General features: G+C 41.6%; 2 protein-coding genes across 2 annotated transcripts; one reads left to right on the forward strand and one right to left on the reverse strand.

Annotated features, from left to right (window-relative positions):
- On the reverse strand, positions 6,025–7,692 carry LOC8057660. The gene is made up of 2 exons (XM_021453419.1): positions 7,454–7,692; positions 6,025–7,366 (listed from the first exon to the last, which is right to left on the reverse strand). The coding sequence occupies exons 1-2, from the start codon at positions 7,690–7,692 to the stop codon at positions 6,025–6,027; spliced, it is 1,581 nt and encodes a 526-aa protein (XP_021309094.1).
- LOC110432645 (leucine-rich repeat extensin-like protein 5) lies at positions 8,766–13,227 on the forward strand. Its single transcript, XM_021453421.1, has 2 exons — positions 8,766–10,816; positions 11,329–13,227. The coding sequence occupies exon 2, from the start codon at positions 12,127–12,129 to the stop codon at positions 13,225–13,227; it is 1,101 nt and encodes a 366-aa protein (XP_021309096.1). The 5' UTR covers positions 8,766–10,816; positions 11,329–12,126.

A 19,993-nucleotide genomic window follows, 5' to 3' on the forward strand; every position in this document is an offset into this window, starting at 1 on the left:
TAAAATTTCCTGATTATTGATAATACACATTAAAACATGTTGAGAATAATAAAAGTACACAAGCCTAGATGCAAAGTGTTTGTCCTATTAGTTTATTTTTCTTTTATATCTTTTAAATCGGTTAAAAATTGATAAATGCATAGTAATTCATAGAAAAATCTAAAAATTACAAAACAAATTTTGTTCAGCTCCACATATGTAGATCCATGTAGTAAACAAAAAATATCATAAAATTTAGTATATTTTTTTGTTGTAGATATTTGCCTATGCTTTTTAGTGTAAAATTGAAATTATAGTTATCTTGCTCTAATTATTATGAAAATTTTATGGTAGCCTATTTAATATGATGTTTGATTTGTGCTAAAGTTTTAGCACCATTCCTGCATATCTCACTGATTTACTAATTTACCTAGATTTATGCTTGCTAAATAATTTACAATCAATTTAAGTATGTAAAAATAAAAAAAGATGCTTCCACTACCTTTACACGATATGTTGTTATGTCATATGAACACTTTATAAGTCCATGTGTTCATAATCTACATAAATTAACTGATATATTATATTTCATAGAAATCTTAATCTAAATAAAAAAATAAAGCTAACAACAAACTTCTCAAGTTTTAATATAATACTAAGGTATATTAAGAGGTAATATTAGAGTAAGATAAGGTTTGACTGATTTTTATTTTTATTATTAAATAAATATATCTCCAAACTATATATTATTGTAAATATTAATTATCTATTACCATAGATGTCATGGTTATCAATAAAATAAATTACGGACTTTAAATTTTATAAAAAGGATAAATGTAAATAGATATGTAACATTATGTCATCACTTTCTATGGCCATTTGATGTTTTTCTCCCGTTGCAACGCACGGGCATATTTGCTAGTATATCTTAAAAGCCCTTCCTAGGTGTGAGAATTTGCAAATTATTTTGAATATACATATACACATATAACTTAAATATTTCCAAACTAACAAATAGTTTGCAAGTTAATGATGTACTACTTCGTATAGGGTTTAGAAGTTGTTTTGGACAAGGTTTGGATCAAATATTGGAAATATAAATCATTAATAACTTTTAAATTCTTGAGTTTGCAAATGTGAAAATTATATGAATAGACTTGTCTTGGAAAATACTTTCATAAAAATATACATATATTATTTTTTCTATATATTTTTATAAAAATAAGAGATCAAATTGTATTTTGAAGACCGTGTCGTTTGTTTTAAACGACTTCTAAATCTATACGGAGAAAGTATGTAGTTTTTAAGATCTGACCAATTATTTTATCCTAAATGATAATGTTTTTTTATTGAAGTGGGTAGCTATGCCATCCAAGGCGGACGTGTTGTGTACTCGAGAACTTCATCCAATCCTGAAAAGAAATCTCGGAATCCAACAGAAGACAAGACGGCAAAAGACACATGCGCCTCTAGATAGCTTTTCACCCGACAAGTTTTTCGTGGTTCCATGAGCCAGATTGTTTGGAGCAAGGTCAACAAAGTGTTTGGCGATAATAAATCAAATTATTAAAGCCAAGTTATATAATAATTATTTTCTCTTTACCTACATTTTTTTTATTATTATATAGTATTATGTCTTACATTCTTTTTTATATTCATCCTCATATTTATTTTCTATCTAGACCTATCAATATCTATGCTTCTATGCCTAGCTTATTTATTCGCATGAAAGCCAAGCCCTCTTTTCTCTTCCATATCAGCAAAAATATTAATTAGATTGGTGTCAGTATTTTGTGGACGGATTAATAAATTTAGCGTTGTGATGCTCAAGGGAGACGATTGCTGGCACTTGAGACACAAGAAATTATACTGGTTCGGGACAAAGCCTTATGTTCAGTCCTGGAGACCGTGAGTAAAGCTGATCGATGACATCGCACACCACCTGAACGCAAAGATATTAAGAGATTTTTTCGAGCTGTGGCAACTCATCCACACCTTACATCTGGACCATTCAAGTGAGCAAGAAGATGTGATCGTCTGGATTCTTGAAAGCTCAGGAGAGTACACTGCAAAGTCTGCCTATGAAATTCAGTTCAGCGACCAGGTGCACGGTTTTCTTTTTTGGCAAAATTTCACTAAAATTTCCAAAAATTCATATTTTTCACTGAGGTCCGAAAAAATTTATATCGGTCAAATTTTTTAGTTAAATTTATGTTATGCTTCAAAATTACTCCAAAGCACACTAAAATGACTCACTATATCTCTTAATCTTATCAAAACCTTATTTTTTTTTTTTCAAATTTGTTTAATTTTTTCTCACACATTCCATGGCACTAGCATATGCAGCTCGACCACCATCAGCCTGATGTACTACTGCAATAATATATTGTGTTATTTTGTTGATATTATATAAATTTATGATGAGTGTTAGATTAGAAAGTTGTTGGAAAAATGCTCACTGCACTCCCCAGCAATACGATGAAACGAGAACCTTCTCACCCGCTGCCGTGAGAGGCTGAACAGTAATGAACAGTGGGCACAACAGTAGGTGGATACAATGAATGCTCTCTGTATTAATGACGGTATCACACCTCTTATATAGGGCTCGGAAACCGACCTAAGACAATTACAGATTTGCCCCGTGACGGTGGGGAAATATTCCAGTATATTCTTACATCACAGTCTACTGACTCTAAGTCACTTGTGTAATTTCACACCACGGGCTCTCCACGCGCTCCTTGTCTGGGGCTTCAGATTGTCGAACGCTCGTATCCTCCGCCTAGCAGTCGATCCTTCGACACTTCTTCGTCGGAGGTTCCTTGGCCCGGACACGCCGGAGGTTCCCCGGTTCAGATGCGCCGGAGGTTCACCTCCTCCGCCGCGTCCCTTGAACATCCTTCGTCACAGGAAGGCTCGAAGGTTCCCTCCTTCTTCGCCTGCAGATCTCCGCCGGTGTCCCGGTCCCTGCATATGCTCAATCATCACAAGAGGCATGTCAACGTTAGCCTTTCCAGGGTCCTCTGCATGCATCTACACGGAGGTTCCTTGGGTGAAGGATGGCCTTCGACGCTTCCGCGTCGGAGGTTCCTTAGGTGAAGGATATCCTTAGACGCTATCAGGGGGAAGGATGTGGCCATTCCCCAACAAAAGTATTTCTAGTAAAATGACGTCATTTTTTTTATAAAAAAACCAATTTTAATTTATTTAAATTTAGTTTAAAATTTCTAAAATATCTTATTTATCGGTAGATACCGAAAAAAATTTCTACTGAAAAAGAAAACCTTGGCCATGTGATCTCAATTTTTCCAAGACTCATCTGGAAGGCCTAGGCAACCCCGCATAGCAAATTCTTCCTTTGGCTGTTCCTATAAGAGCAACTCCAACAGTAGCCTCCAAAACTAGACTTCTACTTTTAATTTAGGTGCTCCCCCTACTTCTTGGGGCTTAACTTTTTTGCTTCAACTTCAACAGTAGCACCCAAATTTGGCCCCCCAAACCTATTTTAGAGAGAATGACAGAAGGGACCCACTCGTCATTGTTTTTTCTTTTTTCTCTTTCTTCTTCTTTTGGACAAGGACACAATTAGAGCATCGAACCATAGGGTGTCATGCACATGCAAGGAAAGAGAGAGAGGGAGCATGTGTTGGGGCTAGGACACGCGATGGAGGATGGGGGTTGTCCTGTTGGGCCAACATGAATGCGGTCTGGGAGAAAAATATGGGTGCCCAGCCAAATATGGGGTCTGGAGTAGGAGCCCTGCTGGAGTAATGTTTTTAGCCTGGGCATCCATATTTAGCTATTAGGACTTGAGTAGGAGCCCTACTGAAGTTGCTCTAAGACCGTGTGTGAACTGCAACAAGACTCTAATTGAAAGAATGAGAGAACAACTACTTTTATGCGCTCTGTGAAAGAAGCCTGGAAACTGCCGTCCACCTCTTCACAGACTGCGGCCTTGTTTAGTTCATTCAAAAACCAAAAAGTTTTCAAGATTTTTTGTCACATCGAATCTTGCAGCACATGTATGAAGTATTAAATATGAACGAAAATAAAAATTAATTATACAGTTTGCCTATAAATCGCAAGACAAATTTTTTGATTCTAGTTAGTCTATGATTAGACAATATTTACTACAAACAAACAAAAGTACTATAGTAGCGAAATCTAAAAAAAATTCACATTTAAACAAGGCCGCCCCTATATGAAAAAGGTTTGGACCAACCTGGAGCAACTGCACTAACCTTCAGCGGCCAACTGGAGTGGTTCTTGTCAAGTGACCAACAACAGAATGAAGGCAGCGCATTCTCCAGCAATTCTGACTGCCTGGCAGGTCGTGTTTACAAGGATCCGCGATGAATGTTCGGATTGGGCATCAGCGCGTCGCGGGGGAGGGGGTCTGGTATTGGTTAAAGTTTAATAGAAACTATAATTTTTTTTTGTTTTATTTAACAGTTAATGTCCAATGAATTTAGAAAAAATATTTAGGAGAGTTCGAGGGAGCTTCTTCTATCTTGGGATAGCTTCAGTCTTTTCTTAAAATACATCAATGATAAAAATTTATAGGAGAGGCTCCATGGATCGGGCGCCCTGGCAGCTCCACCGCTGGCTCTATGGCTGTAATCATGGACTAATTAGGATTAAAAGATTCATTTCTTAAATTACTTTCTAGTTGTATTTTAAGTTTCATAAATAGTCTATATTTAGTACTCTATGTATATGTCCAAACATTCGATGAGATAAGTGTTAAAAAATAGGAGCAACCAAACAGGCCTTTATAGATATCTCATGATTGGTCCTGATTTAGTGACCAGTCTCAATGGAGTTTAATAGAGTTTTATGGACATTAAATATGTTGATATGGCACCGTATTAATGAAGAGAGATGATAAGAGTTTCATGGGAGTAGAGAGAATTCCATGAGGATAAAACTCTTCTACACAGTTTTCTAAAATATGGATGCATTAGAAATTAGGTCATAAAACTCCTACTAAGGATAGCAAAGTCGCTAGGGCTCGCGACTCAGCGCCGCAGCCGCCACCGCCATTCCTACCTTCATCCTTGTTGGTCCCCCTCCCTCGCGTTCCGATGATAATCACCAGAGGCCGGACAGAGTGAGGATCCATTATTTTTAATATTTTTTTCTAATAGATTAAGTCTTTAGGGTTATGGTCTCTCCATGCCATTTTTTTTGTTTTAGGGATTTATTCTCTCCTCCTCTTCTTCGTCCACGATGAAATGGTAGGGTGGAATCGTTTTCTCCATGGCGGCTCTGTTGAAGATGCGGGCAACAACTACGGTGTTGACATCCTCACCGATTTGACGACACGAAGACTTTTATTTCCGAACGACGATAGACGAAGTTGGTGTTGCCGTCATGGAAAAATTTTCTCCAGTGTCCTCCGTTTTATCGTGGTTAGATCTAGCCACAATGAAGGGTTAGGGAGAATAAGTTTCAGATGAGTCTTCCTCGTTCTTCGGTGGCAGAAAGAAGGAAAAGAAAGACACTAGAAAGAAAAAGTTTCTCAACTCCACCTACATGAATGTTGCCCGTCGTTCATTGGACAACTGTTTTCAAGCTTTTTTGCCGAGTGTTTGCCTATGCAATCATCCATACTGCAAAATGTCATATAGGTTTTTTTAGATACGAAACTATTTACAGTTTGAGTATAATTTAGATGATTTTTTTTAGATATTTATGTAATCCAGAGTGCTTGTAATGTATTCATATACCAAGCTATTATCTAATATAATTCTTCTTTCGTCGCAAAAAGAAGAGGATATATGGCCTTAGTGTAACCTCATAAGCATCCCAAGTGGTGGTCTGCCACATGGGATGGCGCTTCTCGCACATATGTGTTGAAACTCTCTTTCTTCCTGCTGGCAACTAGATCTTTTTTTTCTTAAAAAAAAACATCCTTGTGTCAAGTAGGTGTAAATACATTAACTTAAAATTATCCCAATTAATAAAGCTTCCACAATCCAAAAATATTGTTTCAAAAAGTAGAAGTAATGAATACGGTATCACTAAAAATAACAAACAAAAATGAAGTCATCCAAGAATAATTCGCGTCGTGGAAGAAGTATTCCCACCCTTGTGTATCTCCTTCAACAAGGCGTCCCTTTCCTCGTCGCTCCATTGGCACTCTTCCGGGGTGGCCACCACTTGCCAGTCCCAAAGCCCCATCTCCCGCACGCGTCCATGCTTGAGTAGCGTAACATTCTCCAGCGTGCTGCACCCGTTCCTAATAAGAAGCCTCACAAAGCGAACATGCTTCCCATCAGTCCCCTTGAAGCCTATGATCACCACCTCTTTAAGCGCACGGTTCTTGAAGTCGGACGGTGGCCTCGTAATCGCTGGATCGACGACCGCCGCCATTCCCACATGAAGATCATCAACAAAATGGACATGCAGTGTCTCCAGATAAGGCGCAGCTTCCAGGAGGCGACATGTCCACGAGATGTCCCACGAACGCGGCATGTCTGCTAAGAGCAGCCGCCTCACATTGCCCAGCGACAAGCCCTCGATTGGCACGACCCAATTCTCCGGCCCCGTGAAACGAACTACAAGGCACTCCAAGTCCCGGAAACTGTCCGAGGGATCGATGACAGAGAAAACAGAGTACTCGTCTCGCATGTCAGGGAACATAGGATGGCGGCTGCTTGCTGGGATCGGGTCTTGGACGAAGCTGAGGTTGAGGCGATTGAGACGCGGCAGAGAGCCAAAGGCAAACGCCACAGGAGCACCCACGAGAGCCAGTCGCTCAAGCCTTGGTAGAGAACGGAGGGTCATGGAGACGAACGTGCAGCCGTCGACGACCAGCTCTGTTATCTGCGAGGCAGGAGCGTCTATGGACATGCTCTCCAAGTCCCAGAAGACACAGGACTTGAGGTGCAGCACCTGCAGGCTCGGGCACGCGCGGACGATGCACTGGTACACGCGGCCGCGCGTCCACTTGGGCATGTCTTGCAAGACGAGCATGGTGAGGGAGCTAAACGCCGGCAGCGATGAGCCGCCGCCGCCGGCGGCGGCCAATGGGTCGTGGGCCGTGCAATTAGTTAGCTTCAGTTTCTTCAGGCCACCACCAGTAGTGGGAGATTTGAGGTCGTCGTCGTCGTCAAAACAATGGTGAGGGAAGCTGTAGCTCACGTCGTGGCCGTGGCATGGAGTTGGATGGAGCACGACGATCTCTAGGTCTTCAACTCCCCAGTCACCAATGGCCTTGGTAACGAGGCGGTTGAACGGCGCAGTGTTGTGGCCTGGGAATAGTTCTAGAGTCATAGCGTGGGCACGACGACGACGACGACCCTGCCCGTGGTCGACGACTTCATCCGCGTCCAAGAAGCTATTCATGGATATGGCCATGGAGCGCATGCTCCGCCGCTCGTACCGGCTGATCAAGTCGTCCAGCTTCTTATTGTGGTTCTTCCCGGCGGCGGCGGTGGTGGTGTTCTGACGCCGACGCCGCCGCCGGAGGTACCGATGGTAGCGCTCAGGCAGGATATCAGTGACTTTGAACTCGAGCACGGGGTGCTCGCGACGGAAGCGCGCCCAATGCTTGGAAACCGCGGCGGTGGCGAGCGCCGAGCGTGTGTCGAGGCAGCGGAGGATGAGGCGGATCACGTCGTCAGGAAGGGCGCTCAGGCGGTCATCGCCGCATATGCGGCGGCGCTGCTCCTCGCGGCGAGCAAGCCACTGGTCGTACGCGGAAACAGCCATCTCGATCCGGCCGGCTAGGTGATCCAAGAGTGGTTGCCGGACGATTTCCTGGGGGTTGCAGTTATTTTTTTATATATATGCATATAACATACGAAACTATATATACACACATAATAAATTGTTTAATGAGTTAGACTCGGACTTCGAGTACGTATCGGTGTTATAAGTAGAAGTAGGTTACAATAACCTAGGCCTTGTTTAGTTCACCCAAAAAGCAAAAGGTTTTCAATATTCCCCGTCACATCGAATCTTGCGGCACATGCATAAAACATTAAATATAGATAAAAGCAAAAACTAATTATACAGTTTAGCTGGAAATCGCGAGACAAATCTTTTGATACTAGTTAGTCCATAATTAGATAATATTTGTCATAAACAAACGAAAGTGCTACAGTACCGAAATCCGAAATCTTTTCGGAACTAAACAAGGCCCTAGTGGAAACGGTAAGAAAGCTTCCGATACACACACGAGGCAAAGTGAAAATCATATACGTTGTTTTAGAGATAAGATTTGAGTTAAATATTAAGAATATAAATCATCAATGACTTTTAAATTATTGAGTTTGTAATATTATATTATATATATATACCTAGTGTTGGACGGGATGATACTGAAGGTTCTCCAGTATTGCTCAGTATTTTTTCTACTGAGTTTTGACTTGCGGTGTAGAATAATATTCTACACCTATAGTATATATATATATATACACACCGCAAGTCAAAACTGAGAAAAAAAAAATACTAAGCAGTACTGAACAACGTTCAGTATCATCCAGCACTACACCTAGGACCATGAAATACTGAACAATACTGAAACGCGAATACTGAATAATACTAAATTTTGTTCTGTACAACAGTTTGACGTAGAATATATATATATATATATATGTGTTTTTTTTTTATCTGTAGCTAGCTACAGAATACTATATATATTTTGTAGCCGAGTCCAATTGACCCTTCCGACCGAACCACCCGGCGGTTCCGCCCATGGAGCGTGCCGCCCCCACCCTCTCGGCTCGGCTCGGCTCGGCTCGGCTAGCCATCAGCGCGCATGGTCACCCCGACTCGGCTTCATGTGGACTCTCCATCTCGACCCCGCCGAGCGATGGACCGAACAACAAGAAACCAGAAATCCCCCACCGCTTGTTCCATTCACCGCCGGTGCCCCCTCCCTCCCCCGACGGCCTTCATCTGCTACCGTGCCGACGGATGCCGCGGATCCATTGGGGAGGCAGCGGTCAGTGGCACGTGGTGGCTTCCCCGTCCTCCCTCCAACGTCATCCTCATCCTCCCCTCCGTCGTCGCGGATCCATCGAGGAGGCAGCGGATGGTGATGCGTGGTGGCTTCCCTGTCCTCCTTCCGTTTGTTCTTCAGTCATTTATTGATTAATTGTTCTTCAGTCATTTATTTAATTCCATTTGTCTGATTAGCCATCTGAATTTTGGTAGGTGTTGGTGACTCTCGTAGATTGAAATATTTTTCATTGTTATGGATCTATTGGCCACATTAGCCAGAGTGTGTAGGTTTGTAGATCCTATCGATTTTAGGTTGCGTCAGGTGTGCTGAAACCAAATCCTTGAATGTCAGATCCCTTGTTTAGTAAATTCCTATGTTTATACTACAAAATATCGTAACTATTGTATGCACTAAATCAGTATACATTAATCTTATGATAATAAGCATTGCTGCCTTATGCTAATTATCATGATTTATTACAGACATTTGAAGCAGTCATGTGTTTGTCTATGCTTCAGACATCATTACTTCATTAGTATCCATAGTTGTTTACTACATCTTGATTTTCTTAGTAACTAATCACTCTGTCATTGTGTATTTTCTACTACTCACCGTATGGGCAGATTGTAATTTCTGTTTTATTATTCTCCAGATTTATTGGTCGCTTGAGCATCCATCATAAATAGAACTAAAGAGGTATCTGTCAGGTGTCTGAGATGGACTAGTGCTTGATAGTCTTCATGCAATGGCATGTAATTGTTGCCTTTTCCTCTTTTTTTATATAGAGCAACTTACTAGTAAAATTGGTCCTATGCTTGAACTGCTAATGACCCATACATAAGGAATGCATAGTTCATTAAAAAGTTATGGTTAGAATTCTCGTAAATATTATTAGTAAAAATTCTTGTAAATATTGTTAGTATTGTCGTAAACACAATTCTCATAAATACTTCAATATATTCATTGTACAGAATATAGAACAAATTATATAGAAACCGATTTCATTTTATGGTAACTGTGTTTCGTTAACCAAATTAGTATCAAAATTTATTATCATAAATTACATAGATCAATCTTCCAAAAACAATGTTTCCTTATGGTAACTTTCTCTGGTTAACCAAATTGTTGAGTGAAAGATCACCAGCTCGCTACTACAGTAAATACTTCTATTCATAGGCCAAAATTATTGTAAACCTTGTTCAAATTAAAAGATGCAAAAGGCGAACCATGATTTACCTAAATGTGGTGCAAAACAATTGATGGTTTTTGGCATCGATATTCACCTGAAAGTTGCTGACATGACAATTGGAATGTTGCTTTTCTTTCTCAGTCATGCTCTATTTGGAACCTGTATTCCACAAACCTTTCAATATACCATATGAAAATCAGGGTTGTCTTGTATTTTTTCGTATAAATTATGTCTTTATGTATGTGTTTGTCTTTGTTAGATTGCTGATCTATTCTGGTAAATAAGTGTTGTAACTATACTGTGGGAAATAAGTGTCGAACATTATAGTAACTAAACTAGTTATTTGAAGTTGTCGTATCTACTCAATGATGGTCTTAGTGGGCCTTTGAGCAATGTAAAACCAAATATGTTCATGATATCAAAATTAGTAACCTATGTTAATGCTAGTTAATTGAACCATCTCAGTGATTTGGCTCCAAAATTACATCACCACCGTCAGTGATTCGACTGCTTCATCCCACGAATGCCTGATTGATCTAGATACGGAGGAAGATGCCCTAACCGCAGTCCCCATCCATGACCACCTGATTACTGCAGTCCACTGGAGAAGCCCCAATCCTCCATCAGGAGCAGCTCCTCTGAAATCCTCCACCAGTCATTTACGTGGTTATCGTAAATTGTGTTTCTCATAAATCAATGTATGCAGAAATGACGATAACTGGTGCATTCTTTATCGTAATTTGTCTGAGGTGCATCCATTTTTTAGTGTTTTGTGATTTGTCTGATGTGCATCCATTTTTTTAGTGTCTTGTCATTTGTCTGATTATTAGCTGTGATGAATTGAGAGTTCCAGTTTTTGTTGTAGCCATTATTATACTGAATGTTGAATGCTTCTTATTTACCACCGTTCCAATCATTTTTCTTGTCATATAAGACCTGCATATATCTGTGATGGGTGATAGCAGCTGCATCTATGAATGATATAATCTGTACATATGTCGGCACAGTAGAATAATTGGGGTTTGTATTGTTAATTAGTGATTAGTCCGGGCCACAAACAAATGGGGGCATTCCTTCTATTTTAATGTTTTTTAATGTCGATACACCAGTTTTCCTTGCATTCACTCATCCTGTATATGAGCCAATAGGTGTTTTTTTTTATTTTTTTTATGTTTTTTTAATATTTACTATTCTTATCATGATGTTCCAGGTGAGAAAGACATCTGACCCCCTTTAGGCAATGTCTGCTTGACTTCATTATATTTGAGGACGGCCAATAGGTGTTCTGCATCAACTGCAATTGGATTAACCGACCAAATTAGGGGAGGGCAAGGGGATTACCTCGGGGATTTGTCATCAGCCCAGATCCAGGCGCCCCACTGCGTCAGGAGAGAGTTAGGGTTCGTGGGGGCGGAGAGGAGAGGAGAGAGAGCTCGTGGTGGGGAGGAATTTTGGAGATGGACAACCAGGAAGAGAGGGGCCGCATGACTTAACTGGCCAAACCACGGCGCATAGTTGACTAACGCCGATGTCTGGGCATCAACATGAACTATTCCCATGCCTAGACCAGCAGGACCTAGTGCCACGGTTAATTCAACGGTCGCAATCAACGGTGATGTGGCCTAACCTCGACGTCAACTGACACAATGTCGTGTCCCATATCTTGGCGTCATCTGTTGTGAAAGGATGTCTCCTCTGAAGAGACACCTCTTCATTATCTAATCGGTGATCTCATCTGGTGATAGGATTAGCCTAACAGTTAGCATGCCATCCGAAGGGGCATGTCCTTTGGCCAAGAGCAGTTGCTCTTCCTGTACTCAAACACCAAGGAGTCACGTTCGTACGACTACGAAGAGACGTCCGTACGACGTGATCTCTCACTGTATATAATCTAACAAGATCAATGAAAGCAGCAGTTGTTCCCAAAATTACTGTTCATTTACATTACACTTAACACGTTATCAGCACTTTTGCTCTACGGAAGGAGAACGACGAACAGAGGCAATCCATGCCTCTGTACCGACCACCGGTAAGCCCTATGGCGCGAATCAATGTCGATTTACCTTCACACATTGCTCGTGGATTGTTCTTCGCTCTCCGTCGCGTTGGTGGAGTCCGTCGTGGCCCGATCCGTCACCACGGCCACCATGGACAGCGCCGCAGTGTTTTCGAGCGCCTTGGGCCTCGTCTCCGCCGCACTGCTGCCCATGGCCATGGCCATGGTCCATACGGCCGCATCTTCGACTCGGCTGTTCGTGACGTCCGTGCAGATGTTCGCCGTCGCCGTTGGTCCCCGATTTGTCGTGGCCGCCTCGCTTCGCCGCAAGATCGACCTCTGCAGAACCAGCCACCGTCTCCTCGCCTTGGCGCGGACGGTGCCGGCCCCAGCAACACGGCGCCGCCCGCTGTTGAAGTCGCGGCGCCACCAATCGTCGAAGCCCCGATGCCGCTTGCTGAAGCCGTGGAGATGATGCCCGCCGCTGCTCCAACTCCATCCTACATGCCGATGGAGCCCATGTCGCCAGTACCGGCACCGTCGCGCTACTGGTGCGACTTCTGCAAGGAGTACACGTCGATCCCGCACACGCTGATGCCGACGCCCACTCCTCCGACTCCAATGGCGCCAGGCAATGGCGTTCCCCCACTGGATCCGTGGTTCCTGAACACACAGGCTGCCCCTGCGCTCGATGCAGTGAAGGTCGAGGACGAGGTCGATGTGGTGGCTGCGCCCGGCGTCGGCAACCTCTTCAATCTCGGCGACATCTTCAACACCGCTGCGAGGACCGGCATCTCGCCGTACTTCTTCCTCGACAGGGCCGGGCCCTCGGCTCCTCCTCCACCAGCGACACGCGCGGAGGCTGCGGCACGCATGGCTGCGCAGGCCCTCCCGGCGGCGCCCCCAACTCCGACCGAAGGCACAACCACAACAACTCCGTCGATCCGGCGCCTTCTGGGTCGTAGCGTGGCTGCAGTGGACCGGCGCCCTGGGATCCACAGAGGATCGCGGAACCCGGCGACGCACGGCCTCCCGTCTGCGGCGACCCTCAACGAGTTGGTGAACGGCAGCGGCTTCTACTCCCCTGATGAGGGGGAGTCTTCCTCGAACTGAAGAACTGCAGCAGCGGCGGCGCAGTGGAAGGGAGCAGCGGCACCAACATCCAGATAAAGTGGCGGCGGTGGTCTTCAGGCTATACGGCGGCGTGTGGTTGGATTTCAACCCTAGCTGCCTGTTCCAGCCCCGTATATATATATGTGCTGCTCCAGCAAATGGGCCAGCCCATGAAGGCCTACGCCCTGCCTTCCAGTCTCCATTTGCACGCTCGCACAGGCTGCTGTGCCCATTTCAAATTCACTTGAACTCTAATTTGGCACAGCAGGCTACTTGTTTATTCATCTTATTTATTTTCAGCAATAATTCGTATATGACTCTGGTGTGGTCTCGTATAATTATTTGTTGTAAAAATAGTACTCCTATATGTTTAGTTCCAGACTTTTAACTATAGTTGTACTTGTGATACTTTATATTGTTATAAAATATCTGTTTGTGATATTATTCAAAGTGTTTGTCCCGGTATGAATGACAAATCCAATAAATAATATCCTTGTTATTGTGACCATGATCTTGCAATTATTTATTTATTTCGCAATCGATCATTTTTTTATTTAAGTTCCTTTACGCTTTTAGCACTACGCGCTTAAATAATGGATGCGACAATTTATGTGTAATTTTTTAACAATTATATAACACGCATGTTCTAGAGTCGTTTTGTTGGCCACTCCACAAGGTAGCACCATAGTTGCTACTGCGGGATCTACACTAAGCAATACTTAGTGACTATCCTCAACGTGCGTACCCAACATTACCTCTTAGAACATTTGGTCTACATCTTTTCACAAAGATGACTACCATTAATTTGCATCCCTATTGGCCATACACAAGGTAGCACCGGTTGTTGCTATTGTGGGATCTACACTAAGTATACTACTTAGTGACTATCCTCAGCGTGCGTACCCAATTCGTTTGCAAATTAAACTAAGGTCTACATCAATTCTTGATGACTACCTTCAGACGCGTTATACAATTTGCATAATTAATTGGCATCTACTATTTACACATAATATGCCCAATTAGAGGTATACACCCTTTTTTTGGTGACTACCTCCATTGCTTTATTACGCATATAAGAATTTTACACCATTACCGATACAAGATTTATCTTGTTTTTATTTGCATCCCATAATTACAACACACCTCAACATTTTAATAACTTAAAATGTTTCGATGGTTTTTATATCATGTAGGATCAATGACTGTCAAAGAGTTTGAATTACTAGCTCTAGACGGCCACAATTATCCCACATGGGCTATAGACATAAAAGTTAGTCTTTCGTCCCGTGGACTTTATCGAGCTGTGTTACCACCCGAAGATGGGGTTGCACCGCTTGAAGATCAACACGTTTATACAGCCCTATACCTTATTAGGAGCCACATTCACCCTGATCTTAAGGCTGAATATTTGTTGGAAGAAAATCCACACAATCTATGGACTTCACTTAAGCAACGCTATGAACAGCAAAAGGCACTTGTCTTGCCCGCGGCCAACTATGAGTGGACGCAACTTCGCTTACAGGATTTCAAAACTGTGAGTGACTACAATCATGCTGTCCATAGGATTTGCTCAAAATTGCAATTCTGCGAGAAAGAACCTACAGATGCGGATAAGATAGAAAAGACTTTGTCTACTATGCTTCCCTCTGAAAGGATTCTTCAACAACAATACCGTGAAAGGCGTTTCCAAGTTTATTCAGAGCTTATCCAAACTTTACTTGAGGCCGAAAAACATTCTGAACTTATGGTTTGGAATAATCAGCAGCGCCCTGTTGGGTCTGCTCCATTGCCTGAAGTACATGCATATACTCAGAATAAACCCATGTCTAATGATAGATCTAAAAAGAACTATCAACAAGGAAACTCCAAGAAGGGTAAAAACAAGCGCAGACGCAATAAGAAGCCCCAAAAAGGTGACTCCAACAAAGGTAAACCTTACAAAAAGGGTAAGAACATTTCCAAGAACAGGGATGATAAACCTGTATGTCAAAAATGTGGTTGTTATAACCATACTACAAAGAAATGTCGTACCCCAAGTCATCTAGTTGATCTTTACTTAAAGTCTGTGGGTCGTGGACGAGCTGCACCAGGACAGAAGTATGAAGCCCATTTCAATCTTTGACCTGACACCACCAGGGAAGAGGCTGGTTGTTCGCAACAAGTTCCCGAGGAACCAAGCAACAACATCATACGAGGAGGCGAGGATCTTGCTGATACAGGGAATATGATCGTGGAATATGCATCCAACGACATATTTGGAGACTTTCACTAGGCTCCCAATCCCTTAGATTCTAATGTCTTTATGTTCTAGTGATTGTAATAATAAACACAATTTATGTCCTATGTGTTGTAAATATTTAATGATGTCATCACTACTTAGTTTGGATATCCAATAAATGTATTGTACACATTTGATATTCAATAAATAAAGTATGTATTCTATATATTATCATAGAGTTTTATATCAAATTCTTTATTTATATATAGTTTCTACGGGGGTCGATCTGATGGAAGAGGAATTATGCCTAGTGGACAGCGGTACCACTAATTCTATTCTTAGGGAAACAAAATATTTCCAAACTCTTACTAAAAGACAAGGAAATGTTTTGACAATCGCTGGGCGCGATGCTACGATAATTGGTTCAGGTCGTGCCATTATCGTACTCCCTATGGGTACCCAAATTACAATTGAGGATGCATTATTGTATCCCGATTTAAAGCGTACGTTATTAAGTTATAGAGATATCCGTCAAAATGGTTTCCATATAGAAACCCTTGCTGACAATAATGAGGAAATTCTCCTTGTTACTAAAAACAATGGATATGGCAAACAAATTGTTGAGAAAATTCCCTCTTTTCCGTCCGGATTGTACTACACATACATCAAACCCGTACCACATGTTGCGTATAAGGTAATTTTCCAGAATGTTGATGCATTCAAAACTTGGCATGAACGCCTTGGCCATCCTAGAGTAGGGATGATGCGGAAAATTATTAGCAATTCAAATGGTCATGAGTTAAATACTGCTAAATTTCCGAAATCTTCAGATTTTATGTGCACTTCATGCGCTACAGGAAAATTGATCTTACGTCCATCGCCCGTCAAGATCCAAAATGAGCCACTAAAATTTCTTGAACGCATTCAAGGAGATATTTGTGGCCCCATACAACCAACGTCTGGACCGTTCAGGTATTTCACGGTTCTAATAGACGCATCTACTAGATGGTCTCATGTGTGTCTTTTATCCACACGTAACCATGCTTTCGCAAAAATTATTGCTCAATTTATTAAACTTAGAGCACATAATCCTGAACATCAAATTCAATCAATTCGAATGGACAATGCTGCTGAATTTTCCTCAAAGGCTTTCAATGATTATTGTATGGCTTTAGGAATTCAAGTTCAGCACTCTGTCCCATATGTCCATACACAAAATGGTTTAGCAGAATCTCTTATTAAAAGAATTAAACTCATTGCAAGACCACTACTACAAAATTGCAATCTACCAACTTCATGTTGGGGTCATGCAGTCTTACACGCTGCCGACTTAATTCAATTGCGTCCAACTGCATACCATGTTGTCTCCCCATTGCAATTAGTACGTGGGAATATGCCAAATATTTCCCATCTGTGTAAATTCGGTTGCGCTGACCTAAGCGTACCTCTATGGGTCCACATAGGAAACTTGGTATCTATGTGGGATATCAATCCCCATCGATTATCAAATACCTCGAGCCTCTTACAGGGGACTTATTCACGGCCCGGTATGCTGACTGCATATTCAATGAGGACCATTTCCCAGCATTAGGGGGAGATTTCAAGTACCAAAGTGAATGCCAGGAAATCAACTGGAATGCCCAAGGCAATTCCCCCTCAGATCCACGTACTCAAGAAACTGAACAACAAGTTCAGAAAATCATAAACTTGCAACATATTGCAAATAACCTGCCAGATGCATTTACTGATTATAAGGGTGTCACTAAATCCTCTTATCCTGCTCGCAATGCGCCCGAAAGAGTGGAGGTACCAATAAAAACCATTCAACTCCCACTTCCAAAGAAGAGGGGGATAAGTACGGCCGCTCCTAAGGATAATGCTCCAAGTAAGCGTCCAAGGAAATCGAGAGGTAAATCCTCCAAATCAGTAAATCCAAGCCAACCTCAAGTTGGTAGACACCCAATAGTGGATAAAAATCCAACACCAGGACCAAATCCACAACCCGGATCAACGGTGCATCCAAATTCTGATCCTGGGACATCGGAACACCCTGACTCCATAGTTTTGGGAAATGTTGAGTCAAATAATGGGGTGAAAGAAATTTCCATCAATTATATTGATTCTGGAGAATCATACGATCGTAAGACTACTGTTGTAGACATGTATTTCTCCACAGCAATTGCAGAAATCTTTCTCAATGATCCAGATCCTAAGACCATGGCAGAGTGCAAAAAGCGCTTAGACTGGGCTCAATGGAAAGAAGCAATTCAAGCTGAGATAGCCTCGCTCACTAAAAGAGGGGTATTCACAAAAGCTATGCCCACACCCTCCAAAGTCTTTCCTGTAGGCTTTAAATGGGTTTTCGTCCGGAAACGGAATGAGAACAATGAGGTGGTGAGATATAAAGCAAGGCTCGTAGCACAAGGGTTCACGCAGAGACCCGACATTGATTATAATGAAACTTATTCTCCAGTAATGAGTGGAATTACTTTCCGATACTTAATATCATTGGCAGTTCAAAATCATCTATCTATGCAGTTGATGGATGTGGTGACAGCATATTTATATGGGTCACTTGATTCGGACATATATATGAAGGTTCCCGATGGAATCCAAATTCCGAATCCAAACGCAAATCGTAACATGTATTGTGTAAAACTACAAAAGTCATTATATGGCTTGAAGCAGTCGGGACGAATGTGGTACAACCGACTGAGTGAATTCCTTTTAAACAAAGGATACACCAATAATGATGATTGCCCATGTGTTTTCATTAAGAAATCTCAAACGAGATTTTGTATTATATCTGTATATGTTGATGATTTAAATATCATTGGCAGTCCAAAGGATATAGAAGAAGCACGCAAACATCTAAAGACGGAATTCGAGATGAAGGATTTGGGAAAGACCAAATATTGCCTAGGCTTACAAATTGAGCACCGTCCTTTAGGGATTTTAGTGCATCAATCAGCCTATATCCAGAAAATATTGGAGAAATTCAATATGGATAAATCATACCCTAATAAAACCCCGATGGTTGTTCGTTCCTTAGAATTAGGGAAAGATCCATTTAGACCACGAGATGTTGGGGAGAAGACGTTGGGACCTGAAATCCCATATCTCAGTGTCATTGGCGCACTTATGTATCTTGCAAATTGCACCAGGCCTGATATCGCATTTGCAGTGAACTTACTAGCTAGGCATAGTGCGGACCCGACTCACCGTCATTGGACGGGAGCAAAGTGTATCCTCAGATACCTTAATGGCACAAAGGATATTGGTTTATTCTTTACGAAAAATCATGATCCCAATATGATTGGCTATACAGATGCTGGTTACTTATCTGATCCTCATAACTGAAAATCCCAAACAGGATTTGTATTCCTACATGGAGGTACAACTATTTCATGGAAGTCTTCTAAGCAGACTCTGACAGCCACCTCTACTAATCATTCTGAAATTATTGCTCTATACGAGGCATCACGAGAATGTATGTGGCTTCGCAGAATGATTAACCACATACAACAGTCATGTGGTATTGGTTCAATTGAATCACCAACAATTATCTATGAAGATAATTCCGCTTGTGTTACACAGATACAAACAGGTTACATAAAGAGCAATATCACTAAGCATATTGTTCCTAAATTGTTTTATCCCCATGAATTACAAGAAAGTGGGGAAATAAACATCTTGCAAATCAAGTCATGTGATAACCTCGCTGACCTATTTACTAAGTCCTTACCAACTTCTGTGTTTCAAAAATTGGTACATGGAATTGGTATGCGGCGACTTCGAGATTTGCCAGAATCAGGGGGAGACATCTCCTAGACGCCACCTGTATCAGCATCATATTATACTCTTTTCTTTCACAAGTTTTACTTAAAAGGTTTCTTGTTAAAATTTTTAATGAGGTAATATTAACATAAGCATGTGTCATATTTTCTATTTTCCCCACCAGGGTTTTTGTTGGAAATATCAAAGACACACATTGCCCTCCCAACTCATCCATGGTTTTTCCTTGAAAAAGGTTTTTCACGAGAGTTATTTCAAGAGGCAATACTTATAGTATGTCGTCATATTTTTTCTCCTGATTTTCCCACTGGGTTTTTATAGGAGTTTTAGCGACATATCTCTTAATATAGCTCCTCACATTTTTCCTTATCGGTTTTTAGAGGAGTTATCTTTATGTCGTATCTCCAATATTTTTCCCCACTAGGGTTTTTAATTGGAATACCAATGACATAGTGGTTTGTTTAAATCACACTAGTATATGCTACCTTCTCCTTGTTTTCCTATAAAGGTTTAAAGGAGTTTTATAGCATATCAATATATATACATATTCCTCAGTTTTTCCCATAGGGTTTTCGAGGAATCCAAGATTACAGCTACATTGATCTTAAGAATGATTCGATCAAGGGGGAGTGTTGTGAAACGATGTCTCCTCTGAAGAGACACCTCTTCATCATCTAATCGGTGATCTCATCTGGTGATAGGATTAGCAGTTAGCATGCCATCCGAAGGGGCATGTCCTTTGGCCAAGAGCAG

This window comes from Sorghum bicolor, chromosome 1, assembly GCF_000003195.3.
Source record: "Sorghum bicolor cultivar BTx623 chromosome 1, Sorghum_bicolor_NCBIv3, whole genome shotgun sequence".
Taxonomy (NCBI): Eukaryota; Viridiplantae; Streptophyta; class Magnoliopsida; order Poales; family Poaceae; genus Sorghum; species Sorghum bicolor.